Here is a 26,592-nt window from a genome sequence, read left to right on the forward strand (position 1 = left end):
ACTAGGCAAGATGCACTACACTCAATAACAGCCAAATGCAGCACCTCCAGCAACAGACACAAAGATGACACACAAACTGCTTTCACTTCAACTATGTGTAAGGTTGACCTTTTTGTTGTTCCAGAAGAGATCATTCAAAGGATGAATCTGTGAACATTTCTGACAATACGTTTTTAACCGCACTTCTCACTTGCGTGTTTGGCAATTTTCAGTTATTTACACTGGCTAACGTTACTGTCTTGCGACTAAGATGATTAATCTTATAGTTATTTTCTTCTGAGGGTTACAAAGCACAGTTTGTCCTCAGCTGACCTTAGTTCACACACTCACTCACTCAAGACAGTGAAAAAACACACAAAAAAAAACGCTGAACGCTTTACAGAAGAGGTGAGACAGTCAGCCACACACACACACACACACACACACACACACTTGAAGTACTGTATATGCCAATTGGATTTTAGAATTTTAGTTACATACAACAAATAACAATTTTAGTGCACTTCAAACCAATCACACAAGTTAAGCAATCCAAATGATTGCTTCACGCCTTAATCTCCTCCAATTGTTATAGTTTAGGTATGCATTAATATACTCATGACTGACCTTGTCCGGCTGACTAGGACTGCAAGACTGTTCTAGAGTTACATCACAAAGTGCATGATATAGACATGCATGATATAGACAGTAGACATGCGTGATATAGACATGCATGAAATAGACAGACATGCGTGATATAGACATGCATGATATAGACAGTAGACATTTGTGATATAGACATGCATGATATAGACAGACGTGTGATATAGCCATGGTTGATATAGACAAGCATGATATAGACAGTAGACATACATAATATAGACAGTATACATACCTGATATAGACATACGTGATATAGACAGTAGACATATGTAATATAAACATGCATGATATAGACATGCATGATATAGACAGTAGACATGCGTGATATAGACATGCATGATATAGACAGTAGACATGTGTGATATAGACATGCATGATATAGACAGTAGACATTTGTGATATAGACATGCATGATATAGACAGACGTGTGATATAGCCATGCTTGATATAGACATGCATGATATAGACAGTAGACATACATGATATAGACAGTATACATACCTGATATAGACATACGTGATATAGACAGTAGACATACGTAATATAGACATGCGTGATATAGACATGCATGATATAGACATGCATGATATAGACAGTAGACATGCGTGATATAGACATGCATGATATAGACAGTAGACGTGTGATATAGACATGCATGATATAGACAGTAAATGTCAGGTTCAAACTCTTGTGACACTTGTAAAACACAGCAAAATGACAGAAGAGACAAGACAACAAGCATCTCTTTTTACTCGCGAGGAGAACGGAGGAACGTACCAGAGTTACCGTCCCACACCGCTCTGAATACGTTCTCTGAGCTCTCGCTTTTTATTTGGGTGTTCCCAATCTACAAGGTTGTGTAACTCTAAGGGATTGGGTGAGCAACGCAGCTGCACAACTGTACTTAGTTTTTTTCTATGTGTGTGCGTCTCTGCGGCTGCACCCTAATAGTAGCTGTAATAACTGCTAGTGAGCAACTGCTACCGTTGTGCGAATTTTCTAGCCGCAAAGCAGCAGCACATTACACCAAACAGGAAACAGGAAAGCAAGAGCACAAAAAGCTAAGAGCACAAAAAAGGAAAGGACGTGAAAACTAGTGAAGAGGGAAGAAGGCGTCTTTCTTATTTAGCACAAAGATTCAAGAGTTTTATTGTCATATGCATAGTAAAACAGGCAGTTATACTATGCAATGAAATTTTTATTCTGTTCATTCTCCCAAGAAAAGAAAGAAAACACAAGAAAATGAATAAGAACATAAGAAACATAAATACCAATAAATTAAGCAACAACAACAGAAGAGACATTAATACAGATAAATAATACAAATAAATAAATAAAGTGCTATGAGTGTGTGCGTGTGTTGCGTGCGGCGTGTGTGAGTGCTTCGTTGAGAAGCCTGATGGCCTGTGGGTAAAAGCTGTTTGCCAGCCTTGTGGTCCTGGACTTCAAACTCCTGTAGCGTCTGCCTGACGGTAGGAGTGTGAATAATGAGTGTTGTGGATGTGTGCTGTCCTTGATGAGGTTGTGTGTTCTTCGTAGGACTCTAGTTTTATAAATGTCTTGCAGTGAGGGGAGGGCTGCCCCAACAATGTTCTGTGAGGTCTTGATCACCCGCTGGAGTGCCTTCCTATCACGTGTTGTACAGTTACCGTACCAAACAGTGATGGAGGCGGTAAGGACACTTTCCATAGTGCATCTGTAGAAGCAACTAAGGATTGTGGTGGACATGCCAAATTCCCTCAGTCTTCTCAGGAAGTACAGTCTCCTTTGGGACTTCTTGATGATTTGTTGGGTGTTGTGAGACCAGGTGAGGTCCTCGCTGATGTGTGTGCCAAGGAACTTGAAGGTTTTCACCCTCTCCACCTCAGTCTTTGTGTTTATCTCTGTGTGTCAGTCAAACGGTGTGTATTTGTGAAATGCATCCAGAAAAAGGAGTCTAATGTGTTCATTACAGCACATGAGTATCAGGGAAGAGCTGCTGCTGGTACCCGTATCGGCTGATATCGCTATTGGTAATGAAGTGGAATACAAAACACCTGCACCTCACAAAGTATGTGTATTCATATACAGTCAAACTTGTCTATAGCGGCCACTAGAGGGAGACTTCAAAAGTGGCCGGTATAGACAGGTGGCCTCTATAGACAGGTTGGCGTCCAGTTTGAATGTTGACCAGTAGAGGAAAAAGAAAAAGGGGGGGGGGGAAATAATAATGTTGACCAGTAGAGGGCACTGTGGGACTGCGGATAAAAGTTGTACAGAACTACTAGGGTCGTTATTATCCACCACCCACAGAACAAATTAATGTCTTATGCTTGTTTTTAATATTTTACTTTTTATGCGGCAGAGTGTCATTACAGCTTTAGTTCATGACGGTGGGCGTCCCGAGCAGGAGAGCTAGGCTCAGTGCTAGCTGTGAGTTTGGAGAGAGTTGGGAAGTGTGTTTATGTTGGCGTGGATGTAAAGTCCTGCAGTGTTCTCCGCTGTTAATAAAGCCATTAAAGTGCATCGGCGACGTGAGTCTCTCCTTCCCCACAACAAGCGGCATTACAGTATTGACCAGTGCACACCAGGAAATACACGGTGTCATTTCTTACAGGCATTGGCTGGACAGCTATGTAGTGGGGCTTGTTTAACCTTTGCCTTGTGGGCAAGCAGGAAGGAGAGACGATGCTGAGAGATGTGTGTGTGTTCTGAGCTGCTGTCTGGTGGCCGCGTTCAATAAATAAAGTTGGCAGAAGCAACAGGAGAAGTTTCCTTCTTTGCTTCGGAGCTGAATAACACTGACAAGTTAACAGACTAATAGCGAACGGAAAAGAAGACGGCTTTTTTTTGTGTCGAATACAGAAGATGAGGACTTTGATGGATTTGTGGATGAGGATTGATGAAAAATAACGTGAGTACATTCTAAAATACTTCAATTAAGTACAACCGAACTCAGTTTTGCTCCCGCTGCTTTTGAAAAACATATGTTAGCATGATTTTAGCGTGCAGGCAGTATTGTATTGTATTGTATTGTAGCGTGGCTGGGAGCACGTCCTGTTCCCAGCCTACTTTGCGGTAATGTTTTGGTGCAAATGCTCTTAAAGTTACATGTTTGACCAGGAAATAGCAAGCTCAAAAGAAGACGGCTTTTTTATGTGGAACAACTGACAGTTTGTGTGGATCTTGTGAATGATTGTGACTGAGCTAGGACTCAGTAATTAAAGTCTACACACGACATCTTCATTGATTGGAAAAACAAAACTTTTTTGTGCATGAAGCTTCTACTTGAGTCGGTAATTTGGCCGCTATATGCGGTCAGATATTGACCAAGGGAGACAAAATGGGTGGCCGCTGGCCACGTTGGACAGGTGACTGCTATACACAGGGTCTATAACATGTAAATTTGCTGCGGGGGATTTTTCAGCGGCTGCCATAGGCAGGTGGCCGTTCTATAAAGGTGGCCGCTAAGACAGGTTTGTACATTGTTTAATGTCACCTCCGAGGTTTGTACAATTTATCATGTGTGACGTGTGCTGCTGACCTCTTGGCCAGGTCACCCTTGTAAAAGAGATCCTGATCTCAACGGGTTTTTATCTGGTTAAATAAAGGTTAATAATAATTTAAAAAGTGCTAAACAAAATGGGCTATCAGTAAGAACGCCAACCAATACTGTATGTGTAATATAAAGTAATAATCCCAACATGCACACAGCAAATGCATGATTGACATGTCGTTGGCTCAGTGATTGAAAAGACGAAGAAAAATGAGGTCATGCCCATGACATCTTTCACAGTATGAGTAATGTCTTACGTGAGTGTTACGTGCAGGAACTCCCAACACCGGCGTGAGTTTACGTTGTGCGCGGTCAGCGTATCGCTAACCGTATGCTGTACGTATTTGTTGGTGGCTTCAGGTCAGATTGCGTGGAAATCCTGAGCCAGTGTGGGGACAGAAAACGTTTCCATGAGGGACAAACACCTGAGAGGATATGTGAGCTGCTGTCACCCATTGATGACCCTGAACGCTGCATCCCCCTGCACAGATACCTCAGTGAGTCATCCAACACAAACCTGTCAGGTTGAAGTACTGTATGACTCATGATGCCCGTCCATCTAATTAGGAGTGACATCACTTTCTCACACTTTTTGTCCTCTCCCTTCAGCCCCCAGTTCACTTGGGAACAGCATTGTTGAAGAAGTCACCCATCCATGCAACCCCAACCCTTGCCCAAGTAGCCACGTGTGCCAGGTCAACAGGAAGGGCTGCCTGGATGACTTCAACTGTCAAGCCTTTCTCTGCGTGCCAGGTAGCATTCATAAGTTCATCATGATCAAATCCTGCACGAAGCCATCTATGACTTTTTCTGCATTTCCAGGCTGCAAATTAGGAGAGGCCTCCGATTTTTTGGTGCAGCAGGATGCTCGTATACAGGTGCCAACTTTCACTGGTCCGGCCGGGTGCTATGAGGTCTGCACTTGTGGTGCCAGTGGGCGTCTGGAGAACTGTGTGGAGATACCGTGCGTGGACATCAGTAAGCCCTGCGTTGTAGGTGGACAGAAGAAGAGTAAGTTGTACTGAAAGAAGGTCTGTGTATGAACGACCGAACATGTCACGTCAGCCCGACTCTTCAAAGCGCACACAACTTAGATCTCTGCACTCGTGCGAGCCAAGCCAACTGGACTTTCGCTGGGCCTGCCTAGTGTGCGTGGGCCTGCCTGGGGAAAGAAAATGAACACCCGGTTAATTATTCTCACTGGAAAGTAAAGCGCTGTACGGGTAATGTACCTGTTGCGTTCCTAGACTGAGATGGAAGTGGACTTTTACTCTAAGTGGGATCTTCCACCTAAATGATATCGAAATGAATTCCTGAGTCACTCACACTGCACACACAACTAAATACTGCACAAGAATTTAATGAACGTCACTTAGTAAACATGAAGTCATCTTAGAAAAGCCAAAGCGCTGTTGCGGTTATAATTATTATTGTTATTGTCACTTTTATAGGAGCAGATCCTGCCAGTTATGTCTTTTGTCAGAGTTTTGTGATTTCTGACCGTCTCTGACTGTGTGTGTGTGTGTGTGTATGTGTGTGTCCAGATCACGGGACATCTTTTAGACTGGACTGTGACAGCTGCTTCTGCTTTGGGGGTGAAACCATCTGCACCGACAGAGAATGTCTCAGCATTGAAAGCTCCAACCAAGACCGTCAACATTTTAGTGGTGTGTATATTTTTATACATAACCTCCTGCATCCATGCCCTTTCATTATTTGACGTTAACATATTCTGTCATACTTGTCAACCCTCCTGTTTTTCACCAGAAAGCTCTTGTATTTTGCTATTCCTTCCTGGCGCCCTCACATTTTAATAGCTTCCCATATTTTAGCCTTCATGGAAAAAAAACAAAAACCCACTCTTCTTCTGCTGAAGCAGCACAGCTTCCACTCCCCTCAGCTGAATCTGAGGTTAATTGGCGACTCTAAATTGTCCGTAGGTATGAATGTGAGTGTTTGTCTACATGTGCCCTGCCATTGGCTGGCCACCAGCCCAGGGTGTACCCCGCCTCTCGCCCGAAGTCAGCTGGGATAGGCTCCAGCCTACCTCTGTGACCCTAATGAGGATAAGTGGCATAGAAAATGGATGGATGGCGGCATGTAAAGTCAGGCACTTCAAAATAAAAGAAGCCCACCAGAAAAATCTTTACACCAGCACCCCCTCACATCATTTGTTGGGTACTGGAGGAAATTCTTGTGACAATTTCCCTCATTCCCCCTCCTTTCCTCTTATTGTTTCACAACATTTCCATTATTTTCTAATTGTATCTTGTATGTCTTCATATCTTATAAGTAATTGTAAGTTAATTATTAAGTATTCCTGCATGCAATAAGTATTCCTAGAAGTATTCCTGCATGTATTAAACATCTTTTGTGAAAGTGTACTCATAACATTTATGTTCAAGTTGAATGCTGTGATATTTATAAACTAGTTGAAAATACCCTGTAAGAAATTCATAGTAAAGTTGATACCATAAAACAATTTATGGATAAGTTCAGATATTTCATCCAAAAAGAACTCCGGCTAGCGTCGTTATTTAAACCATGCAAACTTTTATCACCCTGCCTCTTAAAAGCATCGGAATTGAGAATCGAACCAGAATCGAAAATGAGGAATCGTATCATTCAAATTCAAACGATGCCTGACCCTCGTTGCAAGAGGCAGCATTTTGGTGTAGAAGATGAGAAATGATTGTATTAATTGTACAAATTATTGTGTATTATTATTATTGAATTGAAGAAATAGACACCAAGCTGGTGTCCATGTTGATATTGCTGTCACTTTGTCAACAATCAAGTCTTGAATGAAGGTAAAAGTGTTTTTAAATGATCAATTATCCCTTTTGTTCATCATGTATGTTTTGTGTGTCTGGAATGCATGAATTAGATTAGTATTATTATATTTATATTAATTCTTATGGGAAAAGTGGTTTGGTTCGAGTATGCTTGGTTTCTGATGGGCAGTAAAAGCATTTTGATGTGATGTGATCGTTCTGGAGCAGATTGACACTAAGCGAGGTTGGCCTGAAGTATGAAACCTAACACATCTTTCACAGAATCTTCTAAGTGCTTTATCCTCGAGTTATGTAAAGAACCCAATCTGGCATTTCCAGCAGTACTCTCACTTGTTGTCCCAACCCATGCCTCACCCCCCTTCACCCCCAAAACAACCTTCCTCAGGTCTTCCATGCAACTGTCCAGACCACTTCATCCCAGTGTGCGCCTCCAACGGCCGCACGTATCCAAGCGCTTGTGTGGCTCGCTGTGTGGGTTTCAAGGACCATCAGTTTGCTTTCGGCCAGTGTCGTCTCACCAACCCCTGTGCCAGCAAGCCCTGCCAGAGAAACCAGAGGTGGGTACAGCTGCTGTGACCTCAAAGTTCCTGGCAGCAAAGCTAAGCTATGATTTAGACGTCTGTGGTATTTTGCTATGTTGGTAATTTCTACGTAAAGCTCAGTGTTTGTTGTTGTTTCCCACCTCATCTCCCGTTCCAGCGCCTGCAGCTTTACGTGGTTGCCCGCTACTAAAGATAAAATAATGGAAATGAAGCCATTTCACATCTGATCGCTTTTAAAGGCATCACAAATTTTATGAGCACAAAAACTCGCTTGGTTGGCTTGGTCAAGCGCTGTTCAGCATCAGCGTCTGATTTGCATAATTCATCATCATGCAAAACTGTGTGTGTGTGCACGCGCATTTATAAAACCGAGCTTTTTGGGTTGTGTCAGAAGAAATCATCTCATCTTTTAAAAGTTATTGACGAACAAGTCTTTGTACAGCAATAGACACACACAAGACACACACAAGACAGTCATCATCTTTCCTCTAAATGTGCACACTCATTTCAAAGATAATGCACACGTGTAGTGTTTCACTATGTTTCAAAGATAATGTACACGTGTAGTGTCTCACTATGTTTCAAAGATAATGCACACGTGTAGTGTCTCACTATGTTTCAAAGATAATGCACACGTGTAGTGTCTTACTCTGTTTCAGAGACAAGCACAAGTGTAGTACCCAGCATGCCTTGCGGGCACTTTGCACATAACAGTGAAGGCTTGTTGTTAGTGCTTCTCGTGGTTGTTTTGCACACAGAGTGGTAGTTCCTTGTCGTTATGTGTTAATACGTTTGTGGTTTGTGTTTGCATTGTGTTGCCAAGCTAGTTGTTGGCCATAGTTTGCAAACTGAAGAGCAAGAAATGTGTTTGGCAATGCAGAGTTAGGATGCCATCTGTTGGCGTCACACCCCTGTGTGGTGGGCCGCCACAAATAAATATAAAATGAAAATGTAAATGTAAAATAGCATCTTATGTCCATGCTGATAGGATGTGATGATTGGCATGAAGAAGCATCCATTTCTCACCAACCTTTTACCAAGTTAAGATAAGGTATGATAAGGAAGATAAGATAATGCAATCTTGTGTCTTTCTAGGTGCATTCCAAAATATCGAGTGTGCCTCAGTGACTCGTCAGACTGCCTGCAGTACGAATGCGTGGGACGACAGCTGGCCTGTGATAAGAACCATGTGGATCCAGTCTGTGATACCGATGGTCTCATTCATGCCAGTCTGTGCCAGCTCCAGCAGGCTGGAAAAACCCTGGCTTACATGGGACACTGTCAGGTCAGTGAAAACTGCTCTGCTTGGCCATTCCGGTCTTGTTCAAGTCCACGATCTTGGTGGTGGTCTTGTAGTCCATTCTGCTCTTGTGCGGGTCCACAATCTTGGTGGTGGTCCTGCAGTCCATTCTGGTCTTGTGCAGGTCTACAATCTTGTTGATGGTCTTGTAGTCTATTGTAGTCTTGTGCAGGTCTCCAGTCTTGTTGATGGTCTTGTGGTCCATGCTGGTCTTATGCAGGTCTACAATCTTGTTGATGGTTTTGTAGTCTATTGTAGTCTTGTGCAGGTCTCCAGTCTTGTTGATGGTCTTGTAGTCTATTGTAGTCTTGTGCAGGTCTCCAGTCTTGTTGATGGTCTTGTAGTCTATTGTAGTCTTGTGCAGGTCTCCAGTCTTGAGGTGAGCTCTTTGGTCTTTCCTGTGGTGGTGGAGAAATGTGAATGGAGGAGAGTGTTTGAGTGACAGGTGTCAGGTGTTTTGCACATAATGAGTTGCAATGAGGAGTACTTTCTTAAAGGGACAAGACTTATTTGTGTGTTTCATGGTGTGTTGGGGTCACAATGCTTTCTGCCTGGTACTTGTTTCCCTCAATCTAATAGAAATAAATATAAAACCTTTATTTCATATTTTGTTCTGGATATTTTTGTATCTATTCCTTCTGTCTGTGTTAGGCTAAAGCAGCGGTTCTCAATTATTTTATGTCAAGCCCCCACTTGGGGACAGAAATGTTTCTGCGCCCCCCTGATTTGAAATACTACTGAGAAACTGATCATATCTATTCACTTGTGTGTACTGTACAGACTGAACTGGAAACTGAAAGCATCGAAATGCAACAAAATGGAGAGCAGTGAAGCATACAAGCGTATTCAAGAGTCAAATTGCATGCAGAGTACCACAAATTCATACATGTGGGCAGGTCCACACTAATATTGAAAGTCCTCCCTGCCTCTCACGCCCGCGCCCGGACAAAGGGGTCCCCTCACTATTGGAGAAGCACTGGGCTAAAGCTAGCATAAAAATGTAGAGAGTTGCCATCAGGCTGATCCTGTTGAAGTGGCAGTAAGCATGGCTCCATCTGCTGGAAGTGGTTGGTTGCTGCATCGTTAGGTCCTGATGTAAGTGGACTGCGATGGCGAAAAGTGAAAATGTGTAAATTAGCAAAATTTTTATAGATCTCAGCATATGTGGGTTATTTTTCAACACCTGTCATCTTACTGTCAAGTAAAATTTCTAATCATTTTTTTCCATGAAGGCACAAATTTGCAAAGATAACGTAGCGCTAAAAACACTTTTTGGCAAAGCAGAGGGTCATCCAGCTTGTATTTGTTTTATATTTGAGGTTGTTGTTTTTAGGATGCCTGCAAGACACGTCAGCAGGTTTGTGGCCACAATGGCGAGACCTACAACACGCCGTGTGACGCCTACTCTGATGGTGTGGGTGTGGACTACGAGGGCCACTGCCAGGCTGTGGGGGCCATGTCTGAAATGGCAAGCGACTCCGCCTGCGCTCTCATTTCTTGTCCACGTCTGTCACCACCTGGCTGCCAGCCTGTGACGCCACCGGGTGAGTCGTAGCTTACCTGTAGTTCTCATTTATGTGCCGTACCGTTAAACAAAACATTCCTAACATGTATTTGTATTTTGTGCTGCTCCTGCTGGATTGTAACCAGGGTGGAAGTACAGCATCAAAAAGAAAAAGAAAGACAAAAAGTAATTGTCAATTTATTGACAGCTGCATCTCAGTTCAAACAAGCCGATCATCAGCTGATCAGAAATCCAAATGTGTCTTTCATGACATTTGGGTCTTTGAATGTTGTGAAGATTGTTAAAGCGCACAAACAAAAGCTGTTGTAGCACGTCATTGGTGCCAAGGTGGGATACAGTCTGACGTTTTACATTGCTTCACAGTCCTGAGGTTAATGTGGAGTCCTTGAGAGGAAGACTCTTCATATTCTTGATAGTATTGGTTGACACAAGCAACTCAGCCCTTCATACATTCATTTCTTTCTGCTCCAACCCATTTTAATGGGACAGTGGAGCTTATTGTTCCTACGCAGGACAGTAGATGGCATCGTAACTCACCACTTTGGTATTCTGACCTCTACATTGTGTTTTTCAAAAAAGCCACTAGCAACAAATCTGTAATCTTTTGGAGACGCTAACATGAAAGCACGTATCGCCGAGACCAACCCAGCCAGGTGAGGCCCAACACCTCCAAGGAAGCACTTGGGCCCAAACCACTGGAAGGTGAAGTCTTCCGTCGTAACAATTCCGTCTGAAAAAGGAAGGCCATGCGTTTGGATGTTTTGATTGCTTTTTCAGATGTATGTAGACGTTACAGATGTTCCACATTTTACTCATGTTCAAACTTGTAATTGGCACTTCTTCTATGGTATACTCTTATATCCTACTGTCATGGCTTTTTTGCTGTTTTCAGTGTTACTCCACCAGAATCTTTGCACTTTTTACACTTTCGTGACTGTTGGGCAGGCACACAGCTCATCCTCCTACAGCAGGGGTGTCAAACTCGTGCCATTTGGGGCCAAGACACTGCAGGTTTTCTTTCCAGCCAGTCACTAAAGCAGGTGATTTTAATGATCAACACCTTCAGTTTGAGGGAAGGAGCTCATCAATTAAATCACCTGCTGAAGAAACTGGTTGGAGAGAAAACCTGCAGCGTCTCGGCCCTCCAGGGCACGAGTTTGACACATGTCCTACAGCCACCAAACCCTAACCCTAATCATACGCAGCATGACAACAACAACATCAAAAATCAATGTCTTCACAGCTGTGACATGTTTTATATTCACATATTTCATTTGATATACTTACATATTTCATGTTATATGCTTAGGTACATATTTCATGTTGTATACTTGGATGTAGGTTAATTTTAATTGTTCATTGTAATTGTAGATGTTAGGTTAATTGGCGACTCTAAATTGTCCATAGGTATGAATGTGAGTGTGTTTGTCTATATGTGCCCTGCCATTGGCTGGCCACCAGTCCAGGGTGTACCCCGCCTGTCGCCCCAAGTCAGCTGGGATAGGCTCCAGCATGCCCCCGCGACCCTAATGAGGAGAAGCGGTATAGGAAATGGATGGATGGATGGATACTTAGATGTTTTATGTTGTATACTTACATAGTTCATGTACTGATATTTCATGTTATATACTTACATATTTTTAATATACTTACATATTTCTTGTTGTATACTGATGTTTCATGTTTCAGGGGTGTCAAACTTGTGCCATGGAAGGCCGAAACACTGCAGGTTTTATCTCCAACCAGTTTCTCCAGCAGGTGATTTAATTGATGAACTCCTTAACCTCAAATTGAAGGAGGTGCTGATCATTAAAATCACCTGCTTTCGTAACTGGCTGGTAAGAAAACCTGCAGCGTCTCAGCCCTCCATGGCACGACTTTGACACCGCTGTGTTATATACTTACATATTTTGTTATATACAGTAGACGCCGCTACAACGTAAATAATCCGTTCCGAGAACCTTTGTTATAGGGTTTTTATGTTATACGAAGCGTAAAATACATGTAAATAGCCTAATCCGTTCGGCTCACCCTTTTGGCCCTTCAAAATATTCAAAGTCCACCAAATATGGTGGGATAATATAAGAAAACGTTAGCATAAACATAGTAGAGTAACATTCCAATATAAAATAAGGTAATAAATAAGATTACTGTAAATGAATAAAACTGAAAAACAAAAACAATCCTACCGTTCACGAGATGTCTTGATCAGGAGCGCAAGTGGAAGCAGGAAGTAGGAGGAGGACTAGCCTGAGTCGAAACGCGAGTCAAGAGTCAGCTGGTCTCACAGACAAACGCACACGCACTACAAGATAATGCTGTGTGCAAAATTTTAATTTGTAACTTAACTTAATTGTTTAAGTTAGTTTCAGGGGGACTACGAAAAGGAAGGAGTTTGAAGGGACAAGCCTGTCTCTCACACAAACTCGTACGTGCTGTGTAAGTCAGCCAATGAGATGAGAGCGTAGGCGGTGCCCCGATAATCAGCCAATGAGATGAGAGCGTAGGTGGTGCCCCGATAATCAGCCAATGAGCTGAGAGCGGAGGCGGTGCCCCAAAAATCAGCCAATGAGATGAGAGCGGAGGTGGTGCCCCAAAAATCAGCCAATGAGAGAGAGCGTGAAGCGTCAGAAGGTGTCACCAAGTGTTAGTTTGAACTTGCACCGACTTGAGGCATTAAAGTTGATTGGGGAAAAAAAAAAAAAAACTTGCACTGACTTGACGCTTTACGTTATATGGAATTTCTTCCGTAATACGAAGCAAAAACTTTACATAAATTCTTTATGTTCAGTGGAATTTACGTAAAAGGAGGTTTACATTATGCAGGGTACTACTGTACTTACATATTTCATGTTATATACTTACACATTTCTTCTATACTTAGATATTTCATCTTATATACTAATATTTCAGTTTATATACTTACATATTTTGCTATATACTTACATATTTCATGTTGTATACTGATATTTCATGTTATATACTTACATGTTTTGTTAGATACTTACATATTTCATGTTATATGCCTACATATGTTGTTTACTTACATATTTAATGTTGTGTACTTAGATATTTCATGCTGTATACTTACATTTTCATGTTATATACGTACATATGTTGTATGCTTATATATTTCATGTTGTATACTCTCACATGCATGTGTTTTTCAGGAGCCTGCTGTCCAATGTGTGCCAGCGCTCTGCAAGTCCTCTGGAACAAAGACCAGATCAATACCTTCTCCAAGGTTTGTTTGTATTCATTCATGCATTCATTCATTCATCGAGATTTAGATAACATGTTTACCAGGTGGTAAACGGCCACATTTATTACTCTAAAGCACACAAGCCCGTTTAACACAAAAACGACACCAGTCATTTCTATTAAACCTTGTGGAGAGGTCGCAGTTGGAACAGATGCCAGCTGTGCAAAAGTACGTTGGAAAACCTGACTTCCATACACCTAAAGACCAGATGGGTTACACGCATACAGTACGCCCAGCAAGAGCCTCATTCATTCATTTTTCACTTCCTACCTCGCTCATCCTCATCCTCAGCTGACTTTGTACTGGTCAACATTCAAACTGGACGCCAAGCTGTCTATAGAGGCCACCTGTCTATAGCGGCCACTTTTGAAGTCTCCCTCTAGTGGCCGCTATAGACAAGTTTGACTGTATATGAATACACATACTTTGTGAGGTGCAGGTGTTTTGTATTCCACTTCATTACCAATAGCGATATCAGCCGATACGGGTACCAGCAGCAGCTGTTCCCTGATACTCATGTGCTGTAATGAACACATTAGACTCCTTTTTCTGGATGCATTTCACAAATACACACAGTTTGACACAGAGATACACACACAGACTGAGGTGGAGAGGGTGAAAACCTTCAAGTTCCTTGGCACATACATCAGCGAGGACCTCACCTGGTCTCACAACACCCAACAAATTATGAAGAAGTCCCAAAGGAGACTGTACTTCCTGAGAAGACTGAGGAAATTTGGCATGTCCACCAAAATCCTTAGTTGTTTCTACAGATGCACTATGGAAAGTGTCCTTACCGCCTCCATCACTGTTTGGTACGGTAACTGTACAACACGTGATAGGAAGGCACTCCAGCGGGTGATCAAGACCTCACAGAACATTGTTGGGGCAGCCCTCCCCTCACTGCAAGACATTTATAAAACTAGAGTCCTACGAAGAACACACAACCTCATCAAGGACAGCACACATCCACAACACTCATTATTCACACTCCTACCGTCAGGCAGACGCTACAGGAGTTTGAAGTCCAGTACCACAAGGCTGGCAAACAGCTTTTACCCACAGGCCATCAGGCTTCTCAACGAAGCACTCACACACGCCCACGCAACACACACGCATAACACTTTATTATTTATTTGTTTGTTTGTTTGTTTTAATGTCTCTTCTGTTGTTGTTGCTTAATTTATTGGTATTTATGTTTCTTCTGTTCTTATTCATTTTCTTGTGTTTTCTTTCTTTCTTTTTTGGGAGAATGAACAGAACAAGAATTTCATTGCATAGCAGAACCATCAGTTTTACTGTGCATATGACAATAAAACTCTTGAATCACAGGACACGCTGTCTGAATCTGCACGCATGATCTTCTTTGCTGTGTGCATTTCCATTCTTGCACTATAGTTTTAGTGATGATCAAATCAATCTTGGATAACATTTGGTCTTTTCTTGATTGATGATTTCATCTTGAAAATTGGAGAGAGCGAGAGAGAGAGAGAGAGAGAGAGAGAGAGAGAGACTCTTTATTCATCTCCGAGACAAATTCACGTATGATTATCTTATTTTATTATGAAAAGTCACATGCAATAAAAGGAGAGCAACACATGAATACTTTGTACATTTTCAATAGGCTGTTTTTAATAGACTTTATATTTATTAATAAGCTTCATGTTTTTAACAGGCTGAGGGTTTTCTCTCAAGCTGGTGGATCTCATCAGCTTTACCAAGCAAAAAATAAGCAGAAGACGACCAGCATCTAGCGGCTGTTAACAGAAGTCTTGAAAAGAACACATTTCACAAAAAAAGGTCATCATGTAGCCTTCCTGTATAAGTTGCTGTTGACGTGGTCCACTTGTTGACAGCTAAATAAGGAGCAGCCAGTGACGGTCCATGATGTCCTTCAAATCCTGCGGCTGCATGTGTCCGTGCCGCAGTGTGACGTCTTTGGCTACCTCAGCATGGACCAACAGCTGGTGGTCCTGATCTCACCCGTGCATCACCAGCCAACACCTCTGCAGGTAACACACACACACACACACACACTTTGCTTTTTCTTGTGTGGCCATATACAACATAAGAAATATAATGGATGCTTGAATTGAGTGGTCATACAAAACTTTTCTGCCAAAGTATTGTTTGAACGTCTTATATTCCTAATTCTTTCTAGAATTGAAAACATAAAAGGTAAGCCTGGACTGCAAATGAATATGAAGTGTAACTGTGCATGGATTCATCACGTGTACGTTACTGTTTCCCACACGCTGCACATTAAAGGAGTGGGACTGGAAGTGTTTATGGCATCCTTCAACCAATAAGAAACTCTACTTTACTACAAATAAAATACAGTTTAAAAAACTCAGTTTTGTATGATTCAGCATATAAAATTCTTGCTCAAATTTTGAACTCACTGAGTTTTGGTTGAATATTTTACTCAACAAACTAGTAGTTTTGTCCTGTGGTGTATGCTTCTGTGAATAATAGCCAAACAAAGCATTATTATTAACACACACACACACACACACACACACACACACACACACGATTGCCAAACAATCCCTTCCTTGCTCCACTACTCACTAACCGTGTATTTTTTATTGAGTGTTAAACACCCCACCATGGGATCAAAAAGAGAAAGTTGAGCATACTGTTTTATTCTGGTTTTATATTGTAGATGGTGTTATTTAGGGCCGGACGGTGGTCTGGTGGTTAGCATGTTGGCCACACAGTCACAGTCTGGAGATCGGCAAGACCTGGGTTCGATTCTCCCTTGGGCATTTCTTTGCATGCCTGGGTTTTCTCCGAGTACTCCGGTTTCCTCCCACATTCCAAAAACATGCATGTTAGGTTAATTGGCGACTCTAAATTGTCCATAGGCGTGAGTGTGAATGGTTGTTTGTCTATATGTGCCCTGCCATTGGCTGGTGACCAGTCCAGGGTGTACCCCGCCTGTCGCCCCAAGTCAGCTGGGATAGGCTCCAGCATGCCCCCGCGACCCTAATTAGAAGCGGCATTGAAGATGGATGGATGGTTGTTATGTATGATGTGCTTTATATTGTAGATCAGGGGTCTCAAACACAATTTACCTGGGGGCCGCTGGAGGTAGAGTCTGAGTGAGGCTGGGCCGCATAGAGTATTGGGAGTAGGGCTGGGAATCTCGGGGTACCTCACGATATGACACGCGATACATGGTTCACAATAACAATAATATCTTGATGCAGTAATAGGGTGAATCAAATAAATAAATAAATTCACAGTTTATATTTTGCTGCATTCAGCTGGGATAGGCTCCAGCTTACCTGTGACCCTAATGAAGACAAGCGGTATAGAAAATGGGTGGAATTTTTTTACCACATTTTTTTTTTAAGTGACTCACTCACTCTTAGTTCAGTGTAGGCTATGTGTGCATCCTACGAGTAACATTGGCTTGTCGCATGCCATATTACAGTAATCTTTGAAGACAAGTCGCGGGCCGCAAAATGTGACTCGGCGGGCCGCAAATGGCCCATGGGCCGCGAGTATGAGACCACTGACTTAGCCCTTGCGGGCCGCATTTACAGTAGTCTTTCCTGTCAAGTTGCGGGCCGCAAAATGTGACTTGGTGGGCCGCAAGTTTGAGACCCCTGTTGTAGATGGTGTGTTTTATATTGTAGATGATGTGTTTTATATTGTAGATGGTGTTTTGTATGATGTTTTATATTGTAGATGGTGTTTTGTATTGTAGATGGTGTTATGTATGATGTGTTTTATATTGTAGATAGTGTTTTATATTGTAGATGGTATTATGTATGATGTGTTTCATATTGTAGATAGTGTGTTTTATATTGTAGATGGTGTTTTATATTGTAGATGTGTTTTATATTACAGATGGTGTTATGTATGATGTGTTTTATATTGTAGAGAGTGTTATGTAGGATGTGTTTTATATTGTAGATGGTGTGTTTTATATTGTAGATGGTGTTATGTATGATGTGTTTTATATTGTAGATAGTGTTTTATATTAGTGTTTATATTGTAGATGGTTTTATGATTTGTTTTATATTGTAAAAAGTGTGTTTTATATTGGAGATGGTGGTATGTATGATGTGTTTTATATTGTAGAGGGTGTGTCTTATATTGTAGATGGTGTGTTTTATATTGTAGAGGGTGTTATTTATGATACGTTTTATATTGTAGTAAGTGTTTCTTATATTGTAGATGGTGTGTTTTACATTGTAGATGATATGTATGATGTGTTTTATATTGTAGATAGTGTGTCTTATATTGTAGATGGTGTTATGTATGATGTGTTTTATATTGTAGATAGTGTATCATATTGTAGATGTGTTTTATATTGTAGATGGTGTTATTTATGATACGTTTTATATTGTAGTAAGTGTCTTATATTGTAGATGATGTGTTTTACATTGTAGATGGTGTTATGTATGATGTGTTTTATATTGTAGATAGTGTGTCTTATATTGTAGATGGTGTGTTTTTATATTGTAGACTGTGTTTTATATTTTAGAGGGTGTGTCTTATATTGTAGATGATGTGTTTTATATTGTAGATGGTGTTATGTATGATGTGTTTTCTATTGTAGATGGTGTGTTTTATATTGTAGAGGGTGTGTCTTATATTATAGATTGTGTTTTATATTGTACAAGTAGATAGTGTCTTATATTGTAGATGGTGTTATGTATGATGTGTTTTTATATTGTAGATAGTGTGTCTTATATTGTAGATGATGTGTTTTATATTGTAGATGGTGTTATTTATGATACGTTTTATATTGTAGTATGTGTCTTATATTGTAGATGGTGTGTTTTACATTGTAGATGGTGTTATGTATGATGTGTTTTATATTGTAGATAGTGTGTCTTATGTTGTAGATGGTGTGTTTTATATTTTAGAGGGTGTGTCTTATATTGTAGATGATGTGTTTTATATTGTAGATGGTGTTATGTATGATGTGTTTTCTATTGTAGATGGTGTGTTTTATATTCAAGAGTTTTTATTGTCATGTGCATGGTAAAACAGCAGTTATACCATGCAATGAAAAACTTATTCTGTTCATACTCCCAAGAAAAGAAAGGAAACACAAGAAAGAATAAGGACATAAGAAACATAAACACATAAACATATATACCAATAAATTAAGCAACAACAGAAGAGACATTAATACAAGCAAATAATACAAATACATAAATAAATAAATAAATAAATAAAGTGCTATGAGTGTGTGCGTGTGTTGCGTGCGGCGTGTGCGAGTGCTTCGTTGAGAAGCCTGATGGCCTGTGGGTAAAAGCTGTTTGCCAGCCTTGTGGTCCTGGACTTCAAACTCCTGTAGCGTCTGCCTGACGGTAGGAGTGTGAATACTGAGTGTTGTGGATGTGTGCTGTCCTTGATGAGGTTGTGTGTTCTGCGTAGGACTCTAGATTTATAAATGTCTTGCAGTGAGGGGAGGGCTGCCCTAACAATGTTCTGTGAGGTCTTGATCACCCGCTGGAGTGCCTTCCTATCGCGTGTTGTACAGTTACCGTACCAAACAGTGATGGAGGCGGTAAGGACACTTTCGATAGTGCATCTGTAGAAGCAACTCAGGATTGTGGTGGACATGCCAAATTTCCTCAGTCTTCTCAGGAAGTACAGTCTCCTTTGGGACTTCTTCATAATTTGTTGGGTGTTGTGAGACCAGGTGAGGTCCTCGCTGATGTGTGTGCCAAGGAACTTGAAGGTTTTCACCCTCTCCACCTCAGTCTCATCAATAAACAGGGGTCAATGCGGCTCCTTTTCCCTTGTTCTTGGGTCAATGATCATCTCTTTAGTCTTATCTGTATTGAGAAGGAGATTATCACGACACCAAGCTATGAGGTCCGCCACCTCTCTTCTGTATGATGTTTCAACACCACCAGTGATCAGTCCGATGACTGTAGTGTCATCCGCAAATTTAGTGATGCTGTTGTTGTTCTGGGAGGCCACGCAATCGTAGGTGAAGAGCGTGTAGAGGAGTGGACTCAGCACACACCCCTGTGGGGTCCCAGTGCTCACAATTCTTGAGCTGGATGTGCGGTTGTGGACTTTGACTGACTGGGGTCTGCCTGTGAGAAAGTTAAACACCCAGTTACAGAGGGAGGGAGACAGGCCAAGTGTGAGGAGCTTATCTGTGAGTTTGTGGGGGCTGACTGTATTAAAAGCAGAGCTATAGTCTATAAATAGCATTCTGACGTATGTGTCCTGGCCCTGTAGGTGAGAAAGGGCTGTGTGGATGGCAGTGTTGACTGCATCATCCGTGGACCGGTTCTGGCGATATGCAAACTGTAGAGGGTCCACAGTTGCCGCCGGGATGCTCTTTTTGATGTGGGTCATGACTGATCTTTCAAAGCACTTCATAACAATAGGAGTGAGTGCTATAGGGCGATAGTCATTCAAGCAGGTCACGTTGCTCTTCTTGGGTACGGGCACTATGGTGGTGGACTTAAAGCAGGTCGGTACAGATGCTTGTGCAAGCGACAGGTTAAATATGTCAGCAAGCACATCAGCTAGCTCTGATGAGCAAACCCGAAGTGCACGTCCTGAGATGTTGTCTGGCCCTGCTGCTTTTCGTGGGTTTGTTTTGTTTAGAACCCTGCGCACATCAGCTGATGTCACCATGAGAGGTGAGTCCTGTGTGCTCCCCAGGTTCAGCCACCCTCTCTGCTCATCAGGAGTTTGGGTGTCAAAGTGGGCATAGAACTCGTTCAGCTCATCTGGAAGTGTGGTTTGGCTGGACGTGGCTACGCTACTCTGCTGTCGATAGTCTGTGATGTGCTGGAGCCCCGCCCACGTGCGCCGAGGGTCTGAGGTGGAATAGTAGCCCTCCAGCTTCTGTCTGTACTGTCTTTTGGCCTCCCGTATGCACCTCCTCAGGTCATATCTGGCCTTTTTGTAGTCATCAGCGGTGCCCATGACAAATGCAGTCGAACGAGCACGTAGCTTAGCACTTACATCACAGTTCATCCACTGTTTTTGGTTAGGGTATTTTCTGTAATACTTGGTGGTGGTAACAGTCTCTATGCATGTGCTAATGTAGCCAGTAACAGCAGAAGCATATTCATCCAAATCAACAGTACAATCTTCCCTCCCCGCTGCAGTTCTAAACACATCCCAGTTTGTGCAGCCAAAGCAGTCCTGAAGTACTTGATCAGTTTCTTCATTCCACACTTTAACTGCTGTACGTACAGGGGGAGCTTTTTTAAGAAGTTGTCTGTATGTTGGATAAAGGAATATAGAGATGTGGTCAGCCTTTCCAAAGTGGGGTCTTGTAGACTTGGTCCAGGATGTTATTTTCCCTTTTGGGAAAGCTCACATGCTGGTAATATTTGGGGAGGACAGTCCTGAGGTTACAGTGGTTGAGATCGCCAGATATAATGAATACAGCGTCTGGGTGTTTGGTCTCGTGTTTATCAATGATGTCATGCAGGAGGCCTAGTGCATTAGCAGTGTTAGCTCGTGGTGGGATGTAAACAGCAGTTAAATACACAGCGCTAAACTCACGAGGCAAATAAAAAGGTCTGCATTTCACCATCAGCAGCTCAATGTCCTGCGAGCAGTGCTTTTCCATCGTCTGTACGTCTGTGCACCACCGTTTGTTTATGTAAACACAGACGCCGCCACCTCTGTGTTTACCAGACGCTAAAGTCCGATCTCCCCGGTAAGCAGCAAATGATTCCAACTGGATCGCCGAGTCCGGTATATCCTCCGTCAGCCAGGTTTCTGTGAAGGTGAGGACACAGCATTCCCTGATCTCACGTTGAGTTGTAATCCTTGCTCGTAGTTCGTCCATCTTGTTTTCAAGAGAGCGGACGTTGGCTAGCAGCAGGCTTGGTAGCGGTGGCCTCGTCGCTCTAGCTTTTAGCCTAGCATGCAGGCCGGCTCGCTTGCCTCGTTTACGCCTCGGATGCTTTGCTCGCCGGGTATTCAGCTCACCGGACCCGCAGGCTGCTGCGTTCTCCCGGCGCAGAAGAAAGGCAAAGTCTGAGAGGCTAAATGAAAGTTCATGGTGAACCCTGCCGATGTTCAAAAGTGTCTCTCTGTTGTAATGTACTGCGTGAGTGTGTTGAATGTCCAAAATGAACAATAAAATAGCAAAAAATAGAAAAACACGGGAGAGTGTCACAGAGACGTCTGCCACGGAGGGCGCCATCTTTGATTGAATTATTGTAATAAATATAGAATATATTATATTATATATATTATATATATATATATATTAATTATTAATATTAATATATTAATTATTAATATATATATATTAATATATTATATTATATATAGAATATAGAATATAATATAGAAAATATTGTAGAGGGTGTGTCTTATATTGTAGATTATGTGTTTTATATTGTAGATAGTGTGTCTTATATTGTAGATGGTGTGTTTTATATTGTAGATGGTGTTATGTATGATGTGTTTTATATTGTAGATAGTGTGTCATATTGTAGATGATGTGTTTTATATTGTAGATGGTGTTATGTATGATGTGTTTTATATTGTAGATAGTGTGTCATATTGTAGATGGTGTGTTTTACATTGTAGATGGTGTTATGTATGGTGTGTTTTTACATTGTAGATGGTGTTATGTATGATGTGTTTTATATTGTAGATGGTGTGTTTTATATTTTAGAGGGTGTGTCTTCTATTGTAGATGATGTGTTTTATATTGTAGATGGTGTTATGTATGATGTGTTTTCTATTGTAGATGGTGTGTTTTATATTGTAGAGGGTGTGTCTTATATTGTAGATGATGTGTTTTATATTGTAGATGGTGTTATGTATGATGTGTTTTCTATTGTAGATGGTGTGTTTTATATTGTAGAGGGTGTCTTATATTGTAGATTATGTGTTTTATATTGTAGATAGTGTGTCTTATATTGTAGATGGTGTGTTTTATATTGTAGATGGTGTTATGTATGATGTGTTGTATATTGTAGATAGTGTGTCTTCTATTGTAGATGATGTTTTATATTGTAGATGGTGTTATGTATGATGTGTTTTATATTGTAGATAGTGTGTCTTATATTGTAGATGTGTTTTATATTGTAGATGGTGTTATTTATGATACGTTTTATATTGTAGTAAGTGTGTCTTCTATTGTAGATGGTGTGTGTTATATTGTAAATGATATGTATGATGTGTTTTATATTGTAGATGATGTGTTTTATATTGTAGATGGTGTTATGTATGATGTGTTTTCTATTGTAGGTAGTGTGTCTTATATTGTAGATGATGTGTTTTATATTGTAGATGGTGTTATGTATGATGTGTCTTATATTGTAGGTGGTGTGTTTTATATTGTAGATGGTGTTATGTATGATGTGTTTTATATTGTAGATGATGTGTTTTACATTGCAGATGGTGTGCCTTATATTGTAGATGGTGTTATGTATGATGTGTTTTATATTGTAGATGGTGTGTTTTACATTGCAGATGCTGTGCCTTATATTGTAGATGGTTTTACTGTATGTATGCTGTGTCTTATATTGTGTTTTGTTTTCTCCAGATGGAAGCATGCAGTAAGGAGGCAGAGAAGATTGATTCTCTGATTAATTTTGCCAGTCCAACACTCGTCTCCCACATTCCGGCCTCTGCTCTTCTCGCCTCCGAGACCAAGATGTCTTCCATCCGCTCCTCTGGGAGCACTCAGATGTCCCCCCAGAAAGCCGCCGTGTGCCTCATCCTGAGTGTGGTAGTGGTTGTGGTCCAGCTGGAAATACTGCTTGTTGTGTAGCTTATCAAGCTTTGTTCTGTCTTCATGTCCACAAGTCTTTTTCATTCATGGACAATCCTGATAGGCAATGACAACCACGCTACTGCAAAACTACTAACAACTGTATTATTCACCTACTTATTAACACTACTAGCACTCTACTTCACCACATACTCTATTATTACCAGAAGAGTACACTGAGTATTACAGTATCAGTGTACTTGAGTAGATACAGTATTATTACCACAAGAGTACACTGAGTATTAGCACTCTACTTGACTACATACAGTATTAGCACTCTACTTGACTACATACAGTATTATTACTCTAAGAGTACGCTGAGTATGATGAGTGTAGTTGAGTAGATGGAGTATTATTCATGTAATATCGTTAAATCCCAGCAGCAAGCACTTCAGCTTCTTGGACTTCTTCAGTTTTCTCAGGCTTAGTATGCACACTCCAAAATGGATCAAGTACAACATACACATTACATCCATTACATCCATTTGGAGTAGTACATACATGTTGTACATCAGTACATACATTGATGTACATAGATTTGTAGGAGTACATACATTGATGTACATAGATTTGTAGTAGTACATACATTGATGTACATAGATTTGTAGTAGTACACCAGTTGTCTGCTTTTTCTGACCAAAGAGCGTGTGACAGTGACAAAAGTATTACTAAGAGTATTACTAGTGTACTTTGTGAGTAGAGAAATATGAAGGCAGAGTATTACTAGAGTACATTGTGAGTAGAGTAGTTTGTGAGTAGAGTGGTAGACATGTAAGACGTGTGGTGGAGAGAAGCTGGAGTCAAGGTGACATTGGAGTAGACAAAGTATACATACTTGATTGATCTCTGAGAGAAATTGATAGATGATATGAGTAGTATAATTCATATTTGAGAGATAGTAGTAGTGTAGTAGTAGTATTTATGATAGATGATATTATTATAACTAGCAGTAGCATAATTAGTATTTGTGATTGGATGATATTAGTATTTTATTATTAGTGGTAGTATAATTAGTATTTGTAATTGGATGCAAAGATAAGCCGCTTGGTTTGTGAAGCTTTAGTCAGACGGCATAAAGATTTGGTGAACTTTTGGCTTCCCAGCATCTTTGATTGATGTTGATATTATTTCTATATTTGATATTGTTTCAAGAGTGTCACAGAGACGTCTGCCACGGAGGGTGCCATCTTTGATCATGTTTGATGATATTATTTCTATATTTGATATTGTTTTTCAATTCAGTATTCTTTCCTTGGGAATTATTGATCATGAATGGACGTTGGTATATTTTTTGTCCTTATCAGATATGAAGACAAAATAACATTTGGATAAATCTTTCTGATGTAATATTTGGATTTATTGTGGTGATTTTTCCTAGAAAGATGATGTAGCATGGACGCTAGTAACAAGGGACCAAGGAAGTAGTGGTAGAGAGAAACACAGGGAATAGTCTGGGGTCTTCCTGGTGTGGACGCAGGGTTTAGGAAGCATTGCAGACTGCGTCCACCAGCCTCGTCGCCACTCCCCAAGTCATCAGACAAAGCTGCAAACAGAGCACAAGATAGGAAAAAAATGTTGGACAGAAGACAGCAAGTGACCAATTGAAATATCTTTTATTCCCATGGAAACTTGGAAGCCAAAAAGTGAAAAGTGTGAGAGTTTTCAGGTATCATTCCAGCTTTTCTGTTGACATCCAAGCCTCATCTTTGCTCGGCAAGCTTGAGCACATTGAAGTACGCCCAAAGACACTTTTTCTTGCTGCAAATTGACTTCCCACTTCCCAGGAGCCACTCAAAAATTTAATATGACAACATAATCATAACAAGGAATTACCACTGATTGATTTCATTGATGAATGTTCTCAACTCCTCCTTCCATGCTGCTGTCTATTGAGCAGAATAACGCCATCACCTTCTTCACATTGCAAACTCTGCAACGCAATCAACAGCGCCTCTGCTGGTTGCAGTCATGTAGTGCAGTCAGTTCAGCCTTCAATAGCCATTTATCATACAGTATACAGTATATACTGTATACTGTGTGTGAGTATATCTGTAAAGGTGTGAGTATATACTGTATACACACTCCTGATCAAAATCTTGTTGAAAAATTGCTAGAATTTGCATTTTGCACATTTGGAACTTAATGAGGTTTTAAGTAGCTGATAAGCTATAAACAGCCTATTTCAGTTTAATTGTTGTTTTCAATAAGTTACTTTTTGAAAATGCTTTTTGTCTCACTCCCTCTTTTTGTGTTTGCATATTGCAGCTCTACTTAAAACCTCATTAAGATCCAAATGTGCAAAATGATCATTCTAGCAATTTTTCAACTGGTCTTCAGATTTTGATCAGGAGTGTGTGTGCGTGTGTGTGTATGTATATATGTATATATACCTGTGTGTGTGTGTGTATAAAAACATGAGAAGATGAAATATGATTCTATCAAGAGATTAATAAAAACAGGAAATATGTTTCTATGAAGACAGTAGAAGAAGAAATATGCATAAAGACAGTAGAAGAAGATATGACGAGAGTAGACGAGGTGAAGAAATGAGTAGAGGTGTGTGAAATGTTTGGCGTGAGGCCAGTAGTTGAGGTTGAAAAGGGATTGAGAAGCCATCTAATAAAAGAAGACAATCATCTGCTTGCATGAAGTTTTACTGCCATTGCAATATGTTTCATATAGAAGAATAAAAAATGAGCTATCATGCTTGATTTTCATCCAGAATGTTGAATGTGCGGGCTTGTGGAAATGGAGAGCACATACCTTGGCAGTATTATTATTATTATTGTATTGTATCTATTCATCATTTTGTGCCTTTATTCTTATTAGTGAATGCTAACTGTTTGTTTACACAGAGGCTTGTATGTGAACAATATAAAGATGATGAATAAAATGCTTCAATATGAACTCGTTGACCACCAACTGTTTTCTTTTTTCATGTTGCTTTTTGTTATACTTAGTATTTTGCTTTTCAGAAAAAAAAAAAATCTTTTGCACTATATTTGACAATTTCGTGAATGAATGGTTACTGATTGTGTGGTAATACCATCAGTATAATATAAATAATTGATCATGTAACATTTTCATTGAGGTTTGAACTGTTTTATATTGATTTTGTTTTATATCAACATTGCCTCCATTGCACTCATGCTATATACAGTACTGTGTTTTATTGTGTGTGTGTTTGACAGACTGCTTGTCTGGTGCTTTAATTTCCATGTCCAAGTGACAAGAATTTCAACAACGAGAGAA

The 26,592-nt window shown here is 40.7% G+C and overlaps 1 protein-coding gene across 1 annotated transcript in view; it reads left to right on the forward strand.

Moving 5' to 3' along the window:
* The window catches only part of reck (reversion-inducing-cysteine-rich protein with kazal motifs), a 62,788-nt gene extending 36,442 nt beyond the window's left edge, over positions 1 to 26,346 (forward strand). Inside the window, exons 12-21 of the mRNA XM_054765026.1 lie at positions 4,538 to 4,674; positions 4,787 to 4,930; positions 5,000 to 5,188; positions 5,722 to 5,844; positions 7,358 to 7,529; positions 8,610 to 8,799; positions 10,148 to 10,358; positions 13,510 to 13,583; positions 15,458 to 15,613; positions 23,113 to 26,346. Of these exons, the coding sequence (XP_054621001.1) occupies positions 4,538 to 4,674; positions 4,787 to 4,930; positions 5,000 to 5,188; positions 5,722 to 5,844; positions 7,358 to 7,529; positions 8,610 to 8,799; positions 10,148 to 10,358; positions 13,510 to 13,583; positions 15,458 to 15,613; positions 23,113 to 23,340 (1,624 nt within the window). The 3' untranslated portion in view covers positions 23,341 to 26,346. The remainder of the gene's footprint in view (positions 1 to 4,537; positions 4,675 to 4,786; positions 4,931 to 4,999; positions 5,189 to 5,721; positions 5,845 to 7,357; positions 7,530 to 8,609; positions 8,800 to 10,147; positions 10,359 to 13,509; positions 13,584 to 15,457; positions 15,614 to 23,112) is intronic.
* The last annotated feature ends 246 nt before the right edge of the window (positions 26,347 to 26,592 follow it).

This window comes from Dunckerocampus dactyliophorus, chromosome 21, assembly GCF_027744805.1.
Source record: "Dunckerocampus dactyliophorus isolate RoL2022-P2 chromosome 21, RoL_Ddac_1.1, whole genome shotgun sequence".
Taxonomy (NCBI): domain Eukaryota; kingdom Metazoa; phylum Chordata; class Actinopteri; order Syngnathiformes; family Syngnathidae; genus Dunckerocampus; species Dunckerocampus dactyliophorus.